The 13,927-nt window shown below is 32.5% G+C and overlaps 2 protein-coding genes across 2 annotated transcripts; both read left to right on the forward strand.

Moving 5' to 3' along the window:
* Nucleotides 1-2,464: 2,464 nt before the first annotated feature.
* LOC148612879 (uncharacterized) lies at nucleotides 2,465-4,057 on the forward strand. Its single transcript, XM_088595409.1, has one exon. The coding sequence runs from the start codon at nucleotides 2,465-2,467 to the stop codon at nucleotides 4,055-4,057; it is 1,593 nt and encodes a 530-aa protein (XP_088451535.1).
* Nucleotides 4,058-6,055: 1,998 nt separating this feature from the next.
* On the forward strand, nucleotides 6,056-7,627 carry LOC148612880 (latrophilin receptor-like protein A). The gene has a single exon (XM_088590559.1). The coding sequence runs from the start codon at nucleotides 6,163-6,165 to the stop codon at nucleotides 7,585-7,587; it is 1,425 nt and encodes a 474-aa protein (XP_088446685.1). The 5' UTR covers nucleotides 6,056-6,162; the 3' UTR covers nucleotides 7,588-7,627.
* The last annotated feature ends 6,300 nt before the right edge of the window (nucleotides 7,628-13,927 follow it).

Here is a 13,927-nt window from a genome sequence, read left to right on the forward strand (position 1 = left end):
GAAATTTACGTTCATTGATTGATTGTAATTTTACGCCCATTGTCGGACAAATCATGAATTTCAGTGAGAGAGGGTTTGGTGAATCAAACAAATCCTGGGTTCTTATAGAATGACCCGATCGTTATAGTTTACAGAAGATAAAACCACCAGGAACATGATTAGCTGCATAACAGTTGGATAATTAAGATGGACATATGCATTAATGGTTTGTAGTCATAAGTAGAATTATCTTGGGCCCACAAACCGATTTAGAAAAGTAGTTACTAAACACCGTTAAGTGCATTCTTGACTGGAATACATAAAACGGTAAGGTCTTATTGGCAAAACCAAGCTATAAAGTAGATAGAATTATACCTATATTATCTCTCCGAATAATCCTTCATGGTTTGAAATCTTGTATGTAATTGGCTGATTTCTCATGTGACATTTAACCCAGGTATTACTAGTATAAAAGTCAATGGTTCACCATCATAACAGAGACGTTGATCTAATCGGCAAAAATTATGAAGGATGACATGTAACAAGCAATCCTTGTGAATTGTGGTATTGTCACTTACTTAACTAGTGTATAGTTCTGTAAGGTTAGTTTTATTTGTTTTTTCAATATTTAAAAAAATTTTTTTATGATATTCATGAAATCAGCTTCTTATCAGTAACGGAAACTTTTTTCAAATACGTTTTAGACCATTTTAGTTTAAACATAATGGTATGTATTACTGGACAGATCTTTATTATCACTTTTAATTCCAATATTCAGAGAAAACCATTAAGCATAAAAAAATCTTTTTACCAGTTTAGAGTTTGAAATTTAAAATATTTGAATGCATTAAAAATCTGTTAAGTCTAACAAAATGCAATTACCAAAATATTTGTGTTTATAATGAACATATGATGAATAAATCAAACAGAAGAAGCTGGAAAAATGTATGTTTTTTTCATTTTTTTATCTTTAATTTTTAAATTTAGAAATCTACATTTTCATTTATATTCAAAAGACAAAATGCAAAACAAAACAAGTTTCTTCTTTTTCAAATGAAAACAAATAAAAAAGGATATCAGTGGATAGCATCTTATTGGTCTTATCTCTGAATGGATCGCCTTTTTGGGGTCTGTGGATAGCATCTTATTGGTCTTATCTCTAAATGAACCACTTGTTTTATAATTGGTTTTATCTCTGAATGGACCGCTTTTTTCTAATTGGTCTTATCTCTGAAAGGACCGCTTTTTCTAATTGGTCTTATCTCTGAATGGACCGCTTTTTTTGGTCTGGAATTAAAAATAAAACAACAATGTTTGAGGTTAAAAGATAAAACAGCTTATTATCAAGATTAAACAGTGTTGGCAATGGCCTATTTGTGAAATAACATTAGATATAATAATAGATATGACAAATATAATTCATGGATATCAAATATTAAAATGTGGCGTGAAAAATACATTTAAATTAAACTCGAGTTCTAGGAAAAGATTTCGGTGTGTGTTTGTGCTGACGCTTGTCAGTTTTAAGTTTGGTTTAGACCTAAATGTATCAGAATCTTTCATTTTTGTTCACTTTCAATACATCATAGCAAAAATCTAAAATCCAAAAATATAATTGAGTTTTACTATTTTTTGTTTTCTTTTGTTGTGTTAGTTTGTTTTTTTTTTAATTTTTTTTTTGAAAATATTTAAAGAAAAGAAATGTAGAGGAGATTACTCTGCAAAACAGACCGAAGCGTCAACAAAAAGGGGTGATACAAATATGTCAAAATAATAAAAAAAAACAAGCTTTGGGACCGCAACTGTGGTCGATTTTCGATTGTCATATGCGGCTTAAGCGACTTATCGGGCGTGGCTTGTGTGTGTGTGTAAATTATCGCCCACCTTAATCATGTAAACAAGCTCACGTAACATTCCGATGTGTATGTTTTCATTCGTTTCAGTAACATGAATGAACATCAAATTCATATTTTATAAAGATGTTAAACGTTATGTTTTAGAAAAGTTATAGAATATTCCGTACAAATCACTTACACACATACTCAGTTGCATTTGCCAGGTGCGCCATCATATATGAAACCAAACAATAACAATCGCCATTGAATGAAACACTGTACCTGTCCATGTGTGAACACTTTGACCTTATGCAAACGACTATTGCCATATCTAATATCGATCTACGTAATTCGCCCATTCTTCATTAAAAAAACAAAGCAAAGTTTCACTAGCGACCATTGCAACTGATATAGGTAGTGTTAAGTGTTCAGCCAAATATGGACAAATATGGCTGATCTAAGGTTGCCGTAATAGGTCACCAAAATATAGTCTTCATTAACAAGTGCATTATATTATATAATATTCTATATTTATTTTTCACCACAGCAAGATAACTTTTTGTCTTATTTCTACGGATATTACCAAAAGCAGCTGAAACATGGACATGTTTACATTGAGCGTTCTCTTATTGTGCATATTAAACAAGAATATGGCATTCAAATCTACAGAAAATGACCCAATTGAAAGGTATACAAACATTTGTGGAAATCTATTGTGTTATGGAGATGAAATATATCGGGAGAAAAACGATAGTCTTCCATGGTTTTGTGAAAGATGTTCATGTTCATCTGATTGTATTGTTAGGAAAAATTGTTGTATTGACTATTATTTCCGAATACCAGATAGAGTATGCAAAGGTGAGGTTTTCTCTTATCCACAAGGATATGACAAAAATACAAAGAATGACAAGGCTGTGGAAGTCTCAAAGTTTTACAGTGTAGTAGAACATTGTCCAAGTAATATATCAAATAAAGATCAAAATCGATGCGCCGTTGATTTTGGTTTAAATGAAAAGCTAACGTCACTTCCAGTTACGTCATTGAAAACGCATCTCACTTATAAAAATATTCACTGTGCAGAATGTAATAATGACTCCGATAACTATATGGATTGGAAACTTTCTTTTAGATGTATGAAAGAAATAGATTTCAATATTGTTAATTCTATTGACGACATGATAACTGTAAGTACCAAAAACAAATGTATTATCAGTACACTTGCAAACAATAAAATTGCATTTGAAAAGTGCAAAAAACGTCGACATGTAGCGATTACATCTTGCAATACGACTGGAACATGGAAAAATGAAGTTCATGCTATTGTACAAGCATGTGAAAGCATTGACCAATCAATTGGTATGTTTCAAAACATATTTTGCTATATCTGTAATCCTCCTACAGGAAAATTAGATGTCATAGTTACTTGTCTGCCAAACTCACCTTTTTATGATAAATGTACAGATACGTTGCAGGACGAAGCAACTTATCCATATAAAAATGTATATGCATATATGAATAATATCAATGAAAGCAATGAAATGATAACAAACATTATATATAATGGGACAAATGAACTGACATTTCATGAATTCCTTGTTTTTACTCGGTCTTGTTCTGAAGGTTATGTTCTAGGAGAGTCAGAGCCGAATGCTAATCCTTGGAGACAACCATTACAAGTCATTCCATTCCAGTACAAAATCATATGTCGAAAGTTGGAGGTATTTAGTTTGTTTTATACAGAAGAACAATTACTTCAGGAAGCTTGGGAACGAAGGTGTATGGCAATACCTCCACCTCCAGGAATCGATTTGACATGCTACGAGAAAAGAAATCTCAACCGTAACTGTAACGTACCGTCCTACATACCGGGTCATGAGACTTTGAAGGAGGCCTGTCTTTACTTAGAAGATAAAAAGCTTTTGGCTTACAAAGGGTATTATAATGTATTCTGCTACTGGTGTGATTATCCCTATGAATTACAGTATGACCTTTGTTTTCCTTCGCCCGACAGTTTTCCCCTTTATTATGACATAGAACCGTACAGATGTGAAGATGTTTTGCCTTCAGTATTGTCAGTGGAATTAGTAGCGTGTACTGTGTGCAGTAATTTTGGACCTATTCCTGATGCTGGATACAGACGCATGTTTTCTTTATCGTCATACGAAAGAGCCATAGAAAGTAGAGTAGATGTGCAGTGTTTGGGCAATGGGTTGTATGATGAAATAAAGGTAAGAAAGTCATGATTTACTGTATATACAATAAGATCGGGAATTACAAGTCAATTACCAATATTCTTTTTCTATTTGAATATAAAAGTATAAAATTCAGAGCAAGAGAGTTTATATTGCTATCAAAACAGAAAGAAATAACCGGATGTTAATGTATTATTATATCCCGGTAAATCGAGTTATACTCGAATTTTCGTTGATATCCAATGTAATTCATGTGTAACTTGTCATTGTGTTCACCTACAGCATTTTTTCTTCTAATCAATGAAATATTTGTTTTTGTAAAAGATGAGTATATAAACTTAAAAACAAACCTTGAAGCCATACGACCAAGATATATTTGATTGATTGATTGATTGTTGGGGTAAAGGCCCGAGCTGCAATATTTCAGCTATATTCAGGCAATGAACATGAAATGGATGATAAAATGAACATGAAATGATGATGATGATGATGAAATGAAAAAAAGAAGGGATGGGACACAAGGATAATAGAGTCGAAAAATTTTTAGTGCCACAAGATAAAAGGAAGAGATGATAGGGAGATAAATGCTTTACCGCCTGAAGTTGGTGAACTGCGATTTTAATATGGGACTTAATTTGGTGAATTCATTGTAGAAACCCATGCAAAGGGATTACAAAATCAACTTTACACAACTCGAATAAAGATCATGCAATAATGTTGACTGGTTAGGTTGAAATAAGAAAAAAAATGCTGTGGCTCCAACTTCATAAACTATTTATTATTAAAGAATTATACTTAAGTTACATGTCATGTATACTTGTTCTGGATGTTTTCAACATACCCTTCTTTTCCGGTCATTTTGCACACTGATATAACTCATTACATTATATTATTGTTTTGATTGAAATCCCTTCGACTTCGCCATTCTGCAATGGTCCATCTTCTGTCCAACTCTTCCAAATTTGTGATTTTGAAATTTATTCTGAATTTACTATAATTTAAAACGCCCATTTTACGCTAAATATTTCGTAGTAAAATCAACCAGTCAAGCGTAACCTTACCTTGAACCAATTACCGCATGAAAAACCGATTTTTGTGTAGAAGGAACGCGTGATATTTTTATAGGTTACTCTGTATTCTAAATATAGGAAAACAAATCCTTTTTTTCTGGTTAACAATTATTAAATAGCACATCACAGAGAAGTGGGTTTCATATAAAACAACGGCAGCGCCATGCTTGCCAGGATATTTTTTTTGTATCTAAAAGTGTATTTAAGGGAACCAAGGTTATACCGGTAATCAAAAGAATGTAATCCAGGAAAAAAGACCAGACATGGAAAACAGACACGCACAACAAAGAACATAGAGTAACTAAAATCATACATACAAAGTAACAAAAGCAAATGAGCAACTCGGACTCCAGTAAAAACAGGGAGCATGGACCAGGTGCACCGGTAGATTAAACGTCCTCTGCTTTTCTAGAAAAAACCCGCCGAGTGGCTCATAAAAAGTCAAGTCCGGGGTAGACAAACAAAGAAAGGGAAACTATGACACGTTGAACAAATCAGTTTTCATGGCGCAGTTGGACACACAGTAACGATCCACGAGTTTATGATGACGGCCATAAAACTTTTGTAGTGATGACTTCAATCTTGTAGCAAAATAACCCTGCTCCAGAACCCTATTTGTTAGAATTCTACCGCGATACAAAAAGTCTGCGTAGTCTAGGCAACCTCTGACCTAACGTATGCGTTGTGATATGAACACTCCATACACAGGTGCTGAAGGGATGTTGCCACAGATGAAAGGAAAGTTGACAATTTTGAATGAAACGTCATCACATACAATCAAATACATTAATACCTATCAACATATCAGAAGAGCAGAATTTGCATCAATTAGAGAATTATCATTTATTGACATAAAAAAGTTTCTCACAATCAAAACCTTTAATTAATGATAAAATGATTTCAGAGAATTATCATTTAAATGATTCAGTACTTATTGTTATTTTCTATGTACTTTTGTTGCAGAAGTCGTGCAGAAACATACATTGCTATCCAGGAAAGGTGCTGCAAAATGGAGAATGCACCCCCTTGATTATAGATTCTGTAAACCTTTGCTACAGGTATGCTGCTCATTTCAAAATCAACTTGATGGATACCAATTATTCAAAAGATGTCTCACAATTGATGAATATATTTTTAGAGGGCATGCCCAACCATTTAGAAAACCAAATCAGTACATTATTTAGAGATAATGATAAGGAATTCTCTTATGTTATATCAAACTCTTCATGTGACGGTGTTAATGATTACGTTACGGGCCATTATTACTTTCAGTTTTGTATTCCAACATTTGCAAAAAGGTTAGACATTGAAAAAACTCTCCTGAAAACGATTAATTCCTCATTCATCCTTAATGTTCAAAGTTTTATGCTAAATGTAGTACTAACAATGAGTGATGAGGCGTTTGATGCTCCAAATCTCATGCATGATGCAGCATTGACAGGAAAGTGTATACTTTATACACAGAACAAGCATATACAGAAAACTGTAACCTACTACCGTGTGAATGAACTTTTACTGTGCAAACAGGTAGAATTTTATTTGAACCAGTACAGCGAGCTTCAAAATCGTTACATAAAAATATATAATGCAATGATAGGCCCGAATGATTATCTCAAGGTCAAGACCGGGGTGAGAATATGCACGGAAACATTTTTGCAACTTTTAGCATTAAGCCATCGTACGGACATTAATTTAATTCTATTTGGTATTAGAGTATTTTGTACGACGATGTCGTTAATTTGTTTACTATGCACTTTTATTACATACGTATTGTTTAAAAAGCTGCGAACATTACCTGGCGTAAACATTATGGTACTTGTACTTTGTTTAATTTTAAATGCGGCTGTTTTCTATATACGGCTATTTGACGCCCCTAATGACACCTTTTGTATTCTTTATGGAATGTTACAACACTATTTCTTCCTGTGTTGTTTCACTTCGTTCAATATTTGCACATACCATATTTATCGAGTGTTTGCTTCAAAAAATATTATAAAGGCTGATCGAACATTCGGAACTCTATGCAAATATTTTATTTTTATTTTCTGCTTTCCAGCTCTTTTTGTAGCAGGTAACACTTTCATAACTCGTTATCTGTATGAACATAACTCAATCGGATACGGAGGTAAACAGTGCTTTATCATTCTGAAGGAAGGGGTTATTTATATGTTACTTTGTCCTATAAGCCTTATAATTTTTGTGAATATCTTTCTTTTTGTGGCTGCTTTCTGTCACATCTGTCGTACACCAAATTTTTCAAGCGACAATTCAACACGTGGAAAAAGAAATGACATCAATATTTTCATTAAACTATTAACTATTACTGGCTCTTCTTGGAGCTTTCAAATAATAGATTCATTTTTTCCTGAATCATTTTTTAGTGTTATAGTGTCAATGTGTAGTTTGCTTACAGGGGTATTCATATTTTTGTCCTATGTTTGCAATGAAAGAGTGTATAACATGTACAAGAAAACCATCTTTTGTTCAAGAGAGAAAGGGCCCGCCAACTAATATTTATATGACTATTTCCAATGAAACGTAAATAGCTTGATACATAGGTAAAACATCATACTTTGTTTGATAAATCAATCGTATTATGAACAAAAAAACCTAATATATTAATATTTTATGTATTTTAGTAATATTTCAGCTATGTCATTGATAGTATTTTTTTGTAGTTTTTGTGTTTTCTTTTGTGTTTTCTTTTGTAATTGCAAAAAAAAAGAGTAGTGTTGTTGAAATTATTTGTTCTTTTTTATAGATAACTTATGATGCTGATATTTTCTGCGAGTCCTTTCCAGTGTGTGCATAAATATAAAAATAGATATGATATGATTGCCAATGAGACATTCATCCACTTTATTAATTAAATTTCTACAGGTAACAATACTGTCTTCGGTGATGGGCAAAATAACCCATACCATTAGGCAAGCTGTAAAAGGTCCCAACATAAATAAAGTGAAACAATTCATAAAAGACAAAAAAACGACCGAATCTGTAGAAAAATAACGTGAAGCGAATAGCAATGATCATACAAACAACGATAAACACTGGGCTACCAGTTCCTGGCTAGAGAATGGGTCAAAACGTTTGTGGCACGGCTAAACATGTTTGTGATCGTTTAATCCTCCCAAAACACTGGGCTACAAGTTCCTGGCTAGAGACAGGGTCAAAAAGTATGTGGCATGGTTAAACATCTTTGTGAGCGTTCAATCCTCCCCAAACACAAGGCTATAATTTCCTGGGTAGAGACAGGGACATAAAGTATGTGGCATGGTTAGACATTTTTGTGAGCGTTCAATCATTCCCACACACTTGGCTACAAGGTCATTGCTGGAGACAGGGACATAAAGTATGTGGCATGATTAAACATATTTGTGAGCGTTCAACCCTCCCCCCCCAAAAAAAAAACAAAAAAAAAAAAAAAAAAACACTTGGCTACAAGTTCCTGGCTAGAGACAGAGACATAAAGTATGTGGCATGGTTAAACATATTTGTGAGCGTTCAATCCCCCCCAAACACTGGGCTACAAGTTCCTGGTTAGAGACAGGATCATAAAGTATGTGGCATGGTTAAACACGTTTGTGAGCGTGGGAACACTTGTGGGAAATCAGAACAATATAACGAAATATGAAAATCTATTGAATTCTGATTTAATTCTCGAGACTGGTAGAGAATACAAACACATTAACAAAACGAACAAAAGACAACAACCTGTTTCTACCTCGATAAAGTACTCACGTTCTTTATAAACCAGTTAAATATTTAAAAGCAACTGATTAGCAAACTTTTTTTAACGCCAACAAATATATCAGTAAAACACATCCAACAGAATTTAGTGAAAACAAATTGGTGGTTCCATTGTTCTAAATTCATTATCAGATATGTGATTCCCTTAAGCACCGAACTAAATATATGCATCTATAATATGCGTACACGTGAATATTTACCGATCAACCTTATAAATACGTAGTGAAGAACAGATTATTTAAGCCGTTTTCATTGATGCCCGGATATATACATACAGATTGGCTAAAGAAAAGATTGATATGACAAAACAAAACACACGTTGTATAAACATATGGGAAAATAAACGAAACATAAACAAGTAAAGAAAACAAAATTATCCACATTGATTCAAACAAATAAAATTATGACCAGTAAACTCACAAAACTTGCATTTTCTTTGTATAGTATTAAAACATAACTAACCCCCGACCATTTCTGAACTTTCTTCAATTATATAAAATGTTACGCATTTCAACAAACTCAGTGAATTGTTAGCGTAAAGTGGATCTTCTGAGTGATCGCTCTTGAAAAGCTCCTTGCGTATTTGACGCAACTTCACAAACTTTTATATGTATGAGTTTTAACTGTTGGTTAAATATTTCAAATGATATTTATGCCTATATGTTGGAAAATGGATCTAAATATATCGGAATTGATATCAAGTTTATTATAAATGATTTAGCTTTAGTTTTTTTTACAAGATTTCAAATGAATATACACAGCACAGAAAAAGACTTGCTCCTGGTGGTAAGGAATAGTACGTTCAAAACTTGTTATCAGCATGTTTATTTCCTCGTGTACAGAGATTTACATGTATGAAAAGTCATATACCATGTATCATATGCATGTAGGAAATTAATCATAATAAGAATAAATAAAAAAAGATAGATAAAAGAAAACACGTGTCAGTTTCATTCAATAATTTAACACTTACATCATCCTGAAAAGTAATTAACGCTCATCTTTAAAAGGATTGACGTAAAAGTCTGAAAGGACAATGTTTAGTTTAATCTTTTATGTGAAAGAAGTCTGAATCGTTGTTTTTTGTTCTTAATCGTAATATAATTCATTTTATTTTTTCAATCGGTTGATAAAAAAATTCTAGCGTAGATAATTTCTTTCTAAAACAGAAAATACATTTGTTTCTATTGTACTTTATATTTATTAATTTTGAATTCTATAGTACATTGTTTATAATTAGTATCTCTTATGAACAGGGGTTATACTATAGAAATGTGTTTTAATAAGATTACAGAATATTCACTAAGATGTAAGTATGTTAAAAATAGTTAGTACTGAGGAAATCCATGCTGATTCATTTGTCCAAAGCTCAATATTAGGTTCTGATGTCAAAGCCATTTGGTCAGAGCAATTGTTTTGTCCATGTATCAAATTTTGCAATGGTGATCCTGCCTCAGGAAAATTTGATTCGTTTAAAATGTTTGATAATAATGTTGTACAAACACCTTCAATGTCACTTGCAAAATATGCACCGATTACTCCGAATTCGGCATATGGAAAAAGTGTTGACTCACGCAAGATTATATTACCTGTATACGATAAAATTCTATTTAGTATCCAAATTTCATGTACCTTGGTTACATTACCCTTTTACATTACATCCAATGAAGGCAACGTCGAAGTGTCTATTACAGTATCATTAATTACTGTTGCTTTAGTTATTAGAATATTTTTGATCGGAGGAGTATCCGAATTTGCTACAATTTCTTTATCGTCTGGCTGCGGATTCATGAAAATGCGAGAGTTATTTCGAAGATGGAATTCACAAAAAAAAACATACTTTCGAAGCGTTGTTTTCATACTTGAGTGTAAATTTAGATAATATATTGTATAACAATATACAAATGGTGGTACAAGTTTCCCACTTTTTTCCTGTATAAACAGTCAAAACATATCTACATCACAGATGCTTCAGGATAAATTTTTAAAGTTTTTCAGTCGTTTTCTAGATGTATTTGAGGCAAAAATAAATAAATTGAGAAAAAAGTATTACCACGCATTGCCCGATTTTAATACAGAATGATACTTAAAATCTTACAAAGACGAAATGCTACGAACTCGACCTAAACATCAGAGGTAGAAGAATAAACAGTTCCTTCTCTTTGTTAGGCGCCTGGCGTTGAATTCACAAAAATCGTCAGTGTGAAATTGATTGTAAATTATGAAATAAATGTTTTTTTCTGTTCTTACGTCATTACTTACGATCAACTTTCCTCTTACGACTTTTTATGAATTCGACGCCCTCCTACCAAAATAAAGGTCGTGTCTTGTAAAGAATGATTATTTGAAGTTTTTAGCAATAAACTTCTAAAATTTCTTTGCGTGTATTAACTCTTTTATAACAGCTCATATTTCCAAATATGACTTGTGGGTTTGTGTAATAAATATTTTAGTGATGAGCATTTTTCAGTGTTTCAGAATGTGTTGAATGATACTGGAATAATGTTGTCATTAATTTATTTAGCTGTTAAACTGTTAAAGTCAAAATGACTATACTCAACGTTAGTTGGATCCAGCTATTGATTTATTTGTTTTCAATTGTTCAATTACCTAGTGACAGAGTTATCTTTTATTCTATTTGTTATGCATAAAATCGCAACATCAGTACGTACGGTTTATATTCCTTACGACAAATCCTACGGAATTCTGCCATTTTATGTTGCTAAGCGTCGGTTGTTTACCAGTTTGATCGGTCCAATTTTAACTACATAAATTATAGGAAGTCGTCGTTTTATGATACGATTTAGATTGTTGTTCAGAACAATTTAAACAGCGATAGGTGACAAATAGCATGTCATTCTTTATTTTACTTCCAATTTGTATATGTCAGACATTATTTGATGTCAATTATAATATATGAATAAATTTCCTTAACAATGTATTAAAGCTAAATCCTCTGACAAATCATTTCAAACAGTATAATTACTGAGGAAATATAAATTGATTTATTTACCTCCGCTGAAGCCATATTACAATTTGATAAATTTTTATTGTAATGTGTCACCAATGAGCGGCGAATTAAGTATTTAAAAGTATATACTAGTATTCACACAATAAGATGATTCTTATGAACATTTTTATTGTCTATGAGTATTAAAGCATTAAAGCTTATCACATTTGCATGGCATGCTTTTAACAGGATTAAGCATACTGGTATAATACTACACTAACATGTTTTATTAATGACACACTGTAAGAGAAACATGATGACAATTCTGCAATAGTTGGAGAGAACAATGTTCATATCAGTCTTTTGATAAGAATACAAAATTTGAATACTGTTTTGTTCAATAATGTCCTCTTAAAGATACAGCCATGAAAAGATTGACTCTCATTTCTAAGAATGGAAAATGTGAATTGTACGAGATTAAGTGTATAAACAGTTCATATTCATTACCGTTGTTATTTAAAAAAAATATCCTATCAGTTAAATTTCTATTGTGTGATTTTGTTTGTCCATATTTAAATTGCGGCGGGCGGACCAATCGACATTAATGACGTCATAGTACCAAGCCAGGTTATAAAAAATAAGAGAACCAACCAATTAGAAAGCTTATTATAAATGAAATTAAATTATAAGGAAGTAACACTAGGTTGAGTGTCTCTGTACGAATAAGGCAGGGAATGAAACATGGTACAAAAACCCTCCATATTGAAAGTTTAATTTGACTATTTGCACCGTCAGAATCAAGGGAAAATACAAGATTTTCCGTATTATTTAGGTGAAATTAAGTTCTGATTTTATTAAAATACAGAGTAATTAAGGGAACCAAGATTCTAACGGAAATCAAAAGAACGCAATCCAGGGACAAAGACCAGAAATGGAAACACAACAAAGAACATAGAATAACCAAAATAATACATACAAAGTATCAAAAATAAACTCGGACTCTCCTAAAAGCAATTTTGTAGCAATATTATTCTGTCCCAAAGGCCTAATTATTAGAAGTTTAGCGCGATATCAAGAATCTAAAGTTACGCAGAATTGTTATAAGAAAACTCCATACGCAGGAGCTGAAGGGATGTTGCTTACACATAAAAGGAAAGTTGACAATACGGAATGAAAATTGATCGCGTGTGTCGTATAGTTTTCTTTTACCATCGATCTCTAAGTGTAGGACAAGATATGAGGCTGACTTCACAATGATTGTAGTATCCTTTATCTCAAGTTATAATGGGTAGATGCGATATATAAACTCCCTGGAATTAGGATTGTTTAACGACAATACGTCATCTATATAGCAAAATCTGAGATGAAAGGATCTAGCTAAACGATGTTCTTTCTTTTGGATCAGACCAGCTATTAAGTGAGCTTCATAAGAATGAAGGATTAGGTCAAGAAGTTGAGGATCACAATTCCTTCTCTTGAAATGCCGACCGTTTGTTGAAAAACACGCCCACCACTAACAAGATATTTTGTCAATAAAAGAATTCAAGCATTTGAAAACATCTTCATTGGTTTATTTGGAAGATGTTTGAAATTTGTTTTTTTTTTCAAAGTATGTAGAACCTCTACCAATAACTACATATTTGTATTTAGGAGTACCATTTTTTTTAGTAACAACGATGTATAATGCATTTGAGTCGGGATTTTAACTGAGTATTGGAATAGAAGTGTTAAGAGGTTAAACATTATAGGTATTACTTCTATTGTATTTTGATAATATTCTTGAGTTGAGGGTTTCCAGAAAATTTTTCGAATTTTTCAGGATCCATATTGAATTAAAAACACCACGGGAGTAACAAGTGTCGTGGTAAGACTATTGACCCTCTTTGACAGCTGTGAGTATAGAAGTAAGAATTTTGAAAGAGGTTTGGTGGTACATTTCACAGATCCAGTTGTGTAGCGTTGTTTGTATGGATGCTTGTGGAGTTTAGGAATCCAGTACATAGACGGTAGATCATAATCATCGTCGTTGTTAGAGAGACCAAAAGACGATAGCACAGATTTATGGTTTTCTACTGTCTCTTCTTTGGACACTGTAGTGGCAGTATAGGTCTTGTTACTGATATTTTTGCGTCTACATATGATAATAATCAT

Source organism: Perna viridis, chromosome 7 (assembly GCF_037379345.1).
Source record: "Perna viridis isolate PV_CMFRI_1.1 ecotype Kerala chromosome 7, ASM3737934v1, whole genome shotgun sequence".
NCBI lineage: Eukaryota > Metazoa > Mollusca > Bivalvia > Mytilida > Mytilidae > Perna > Perna viridis.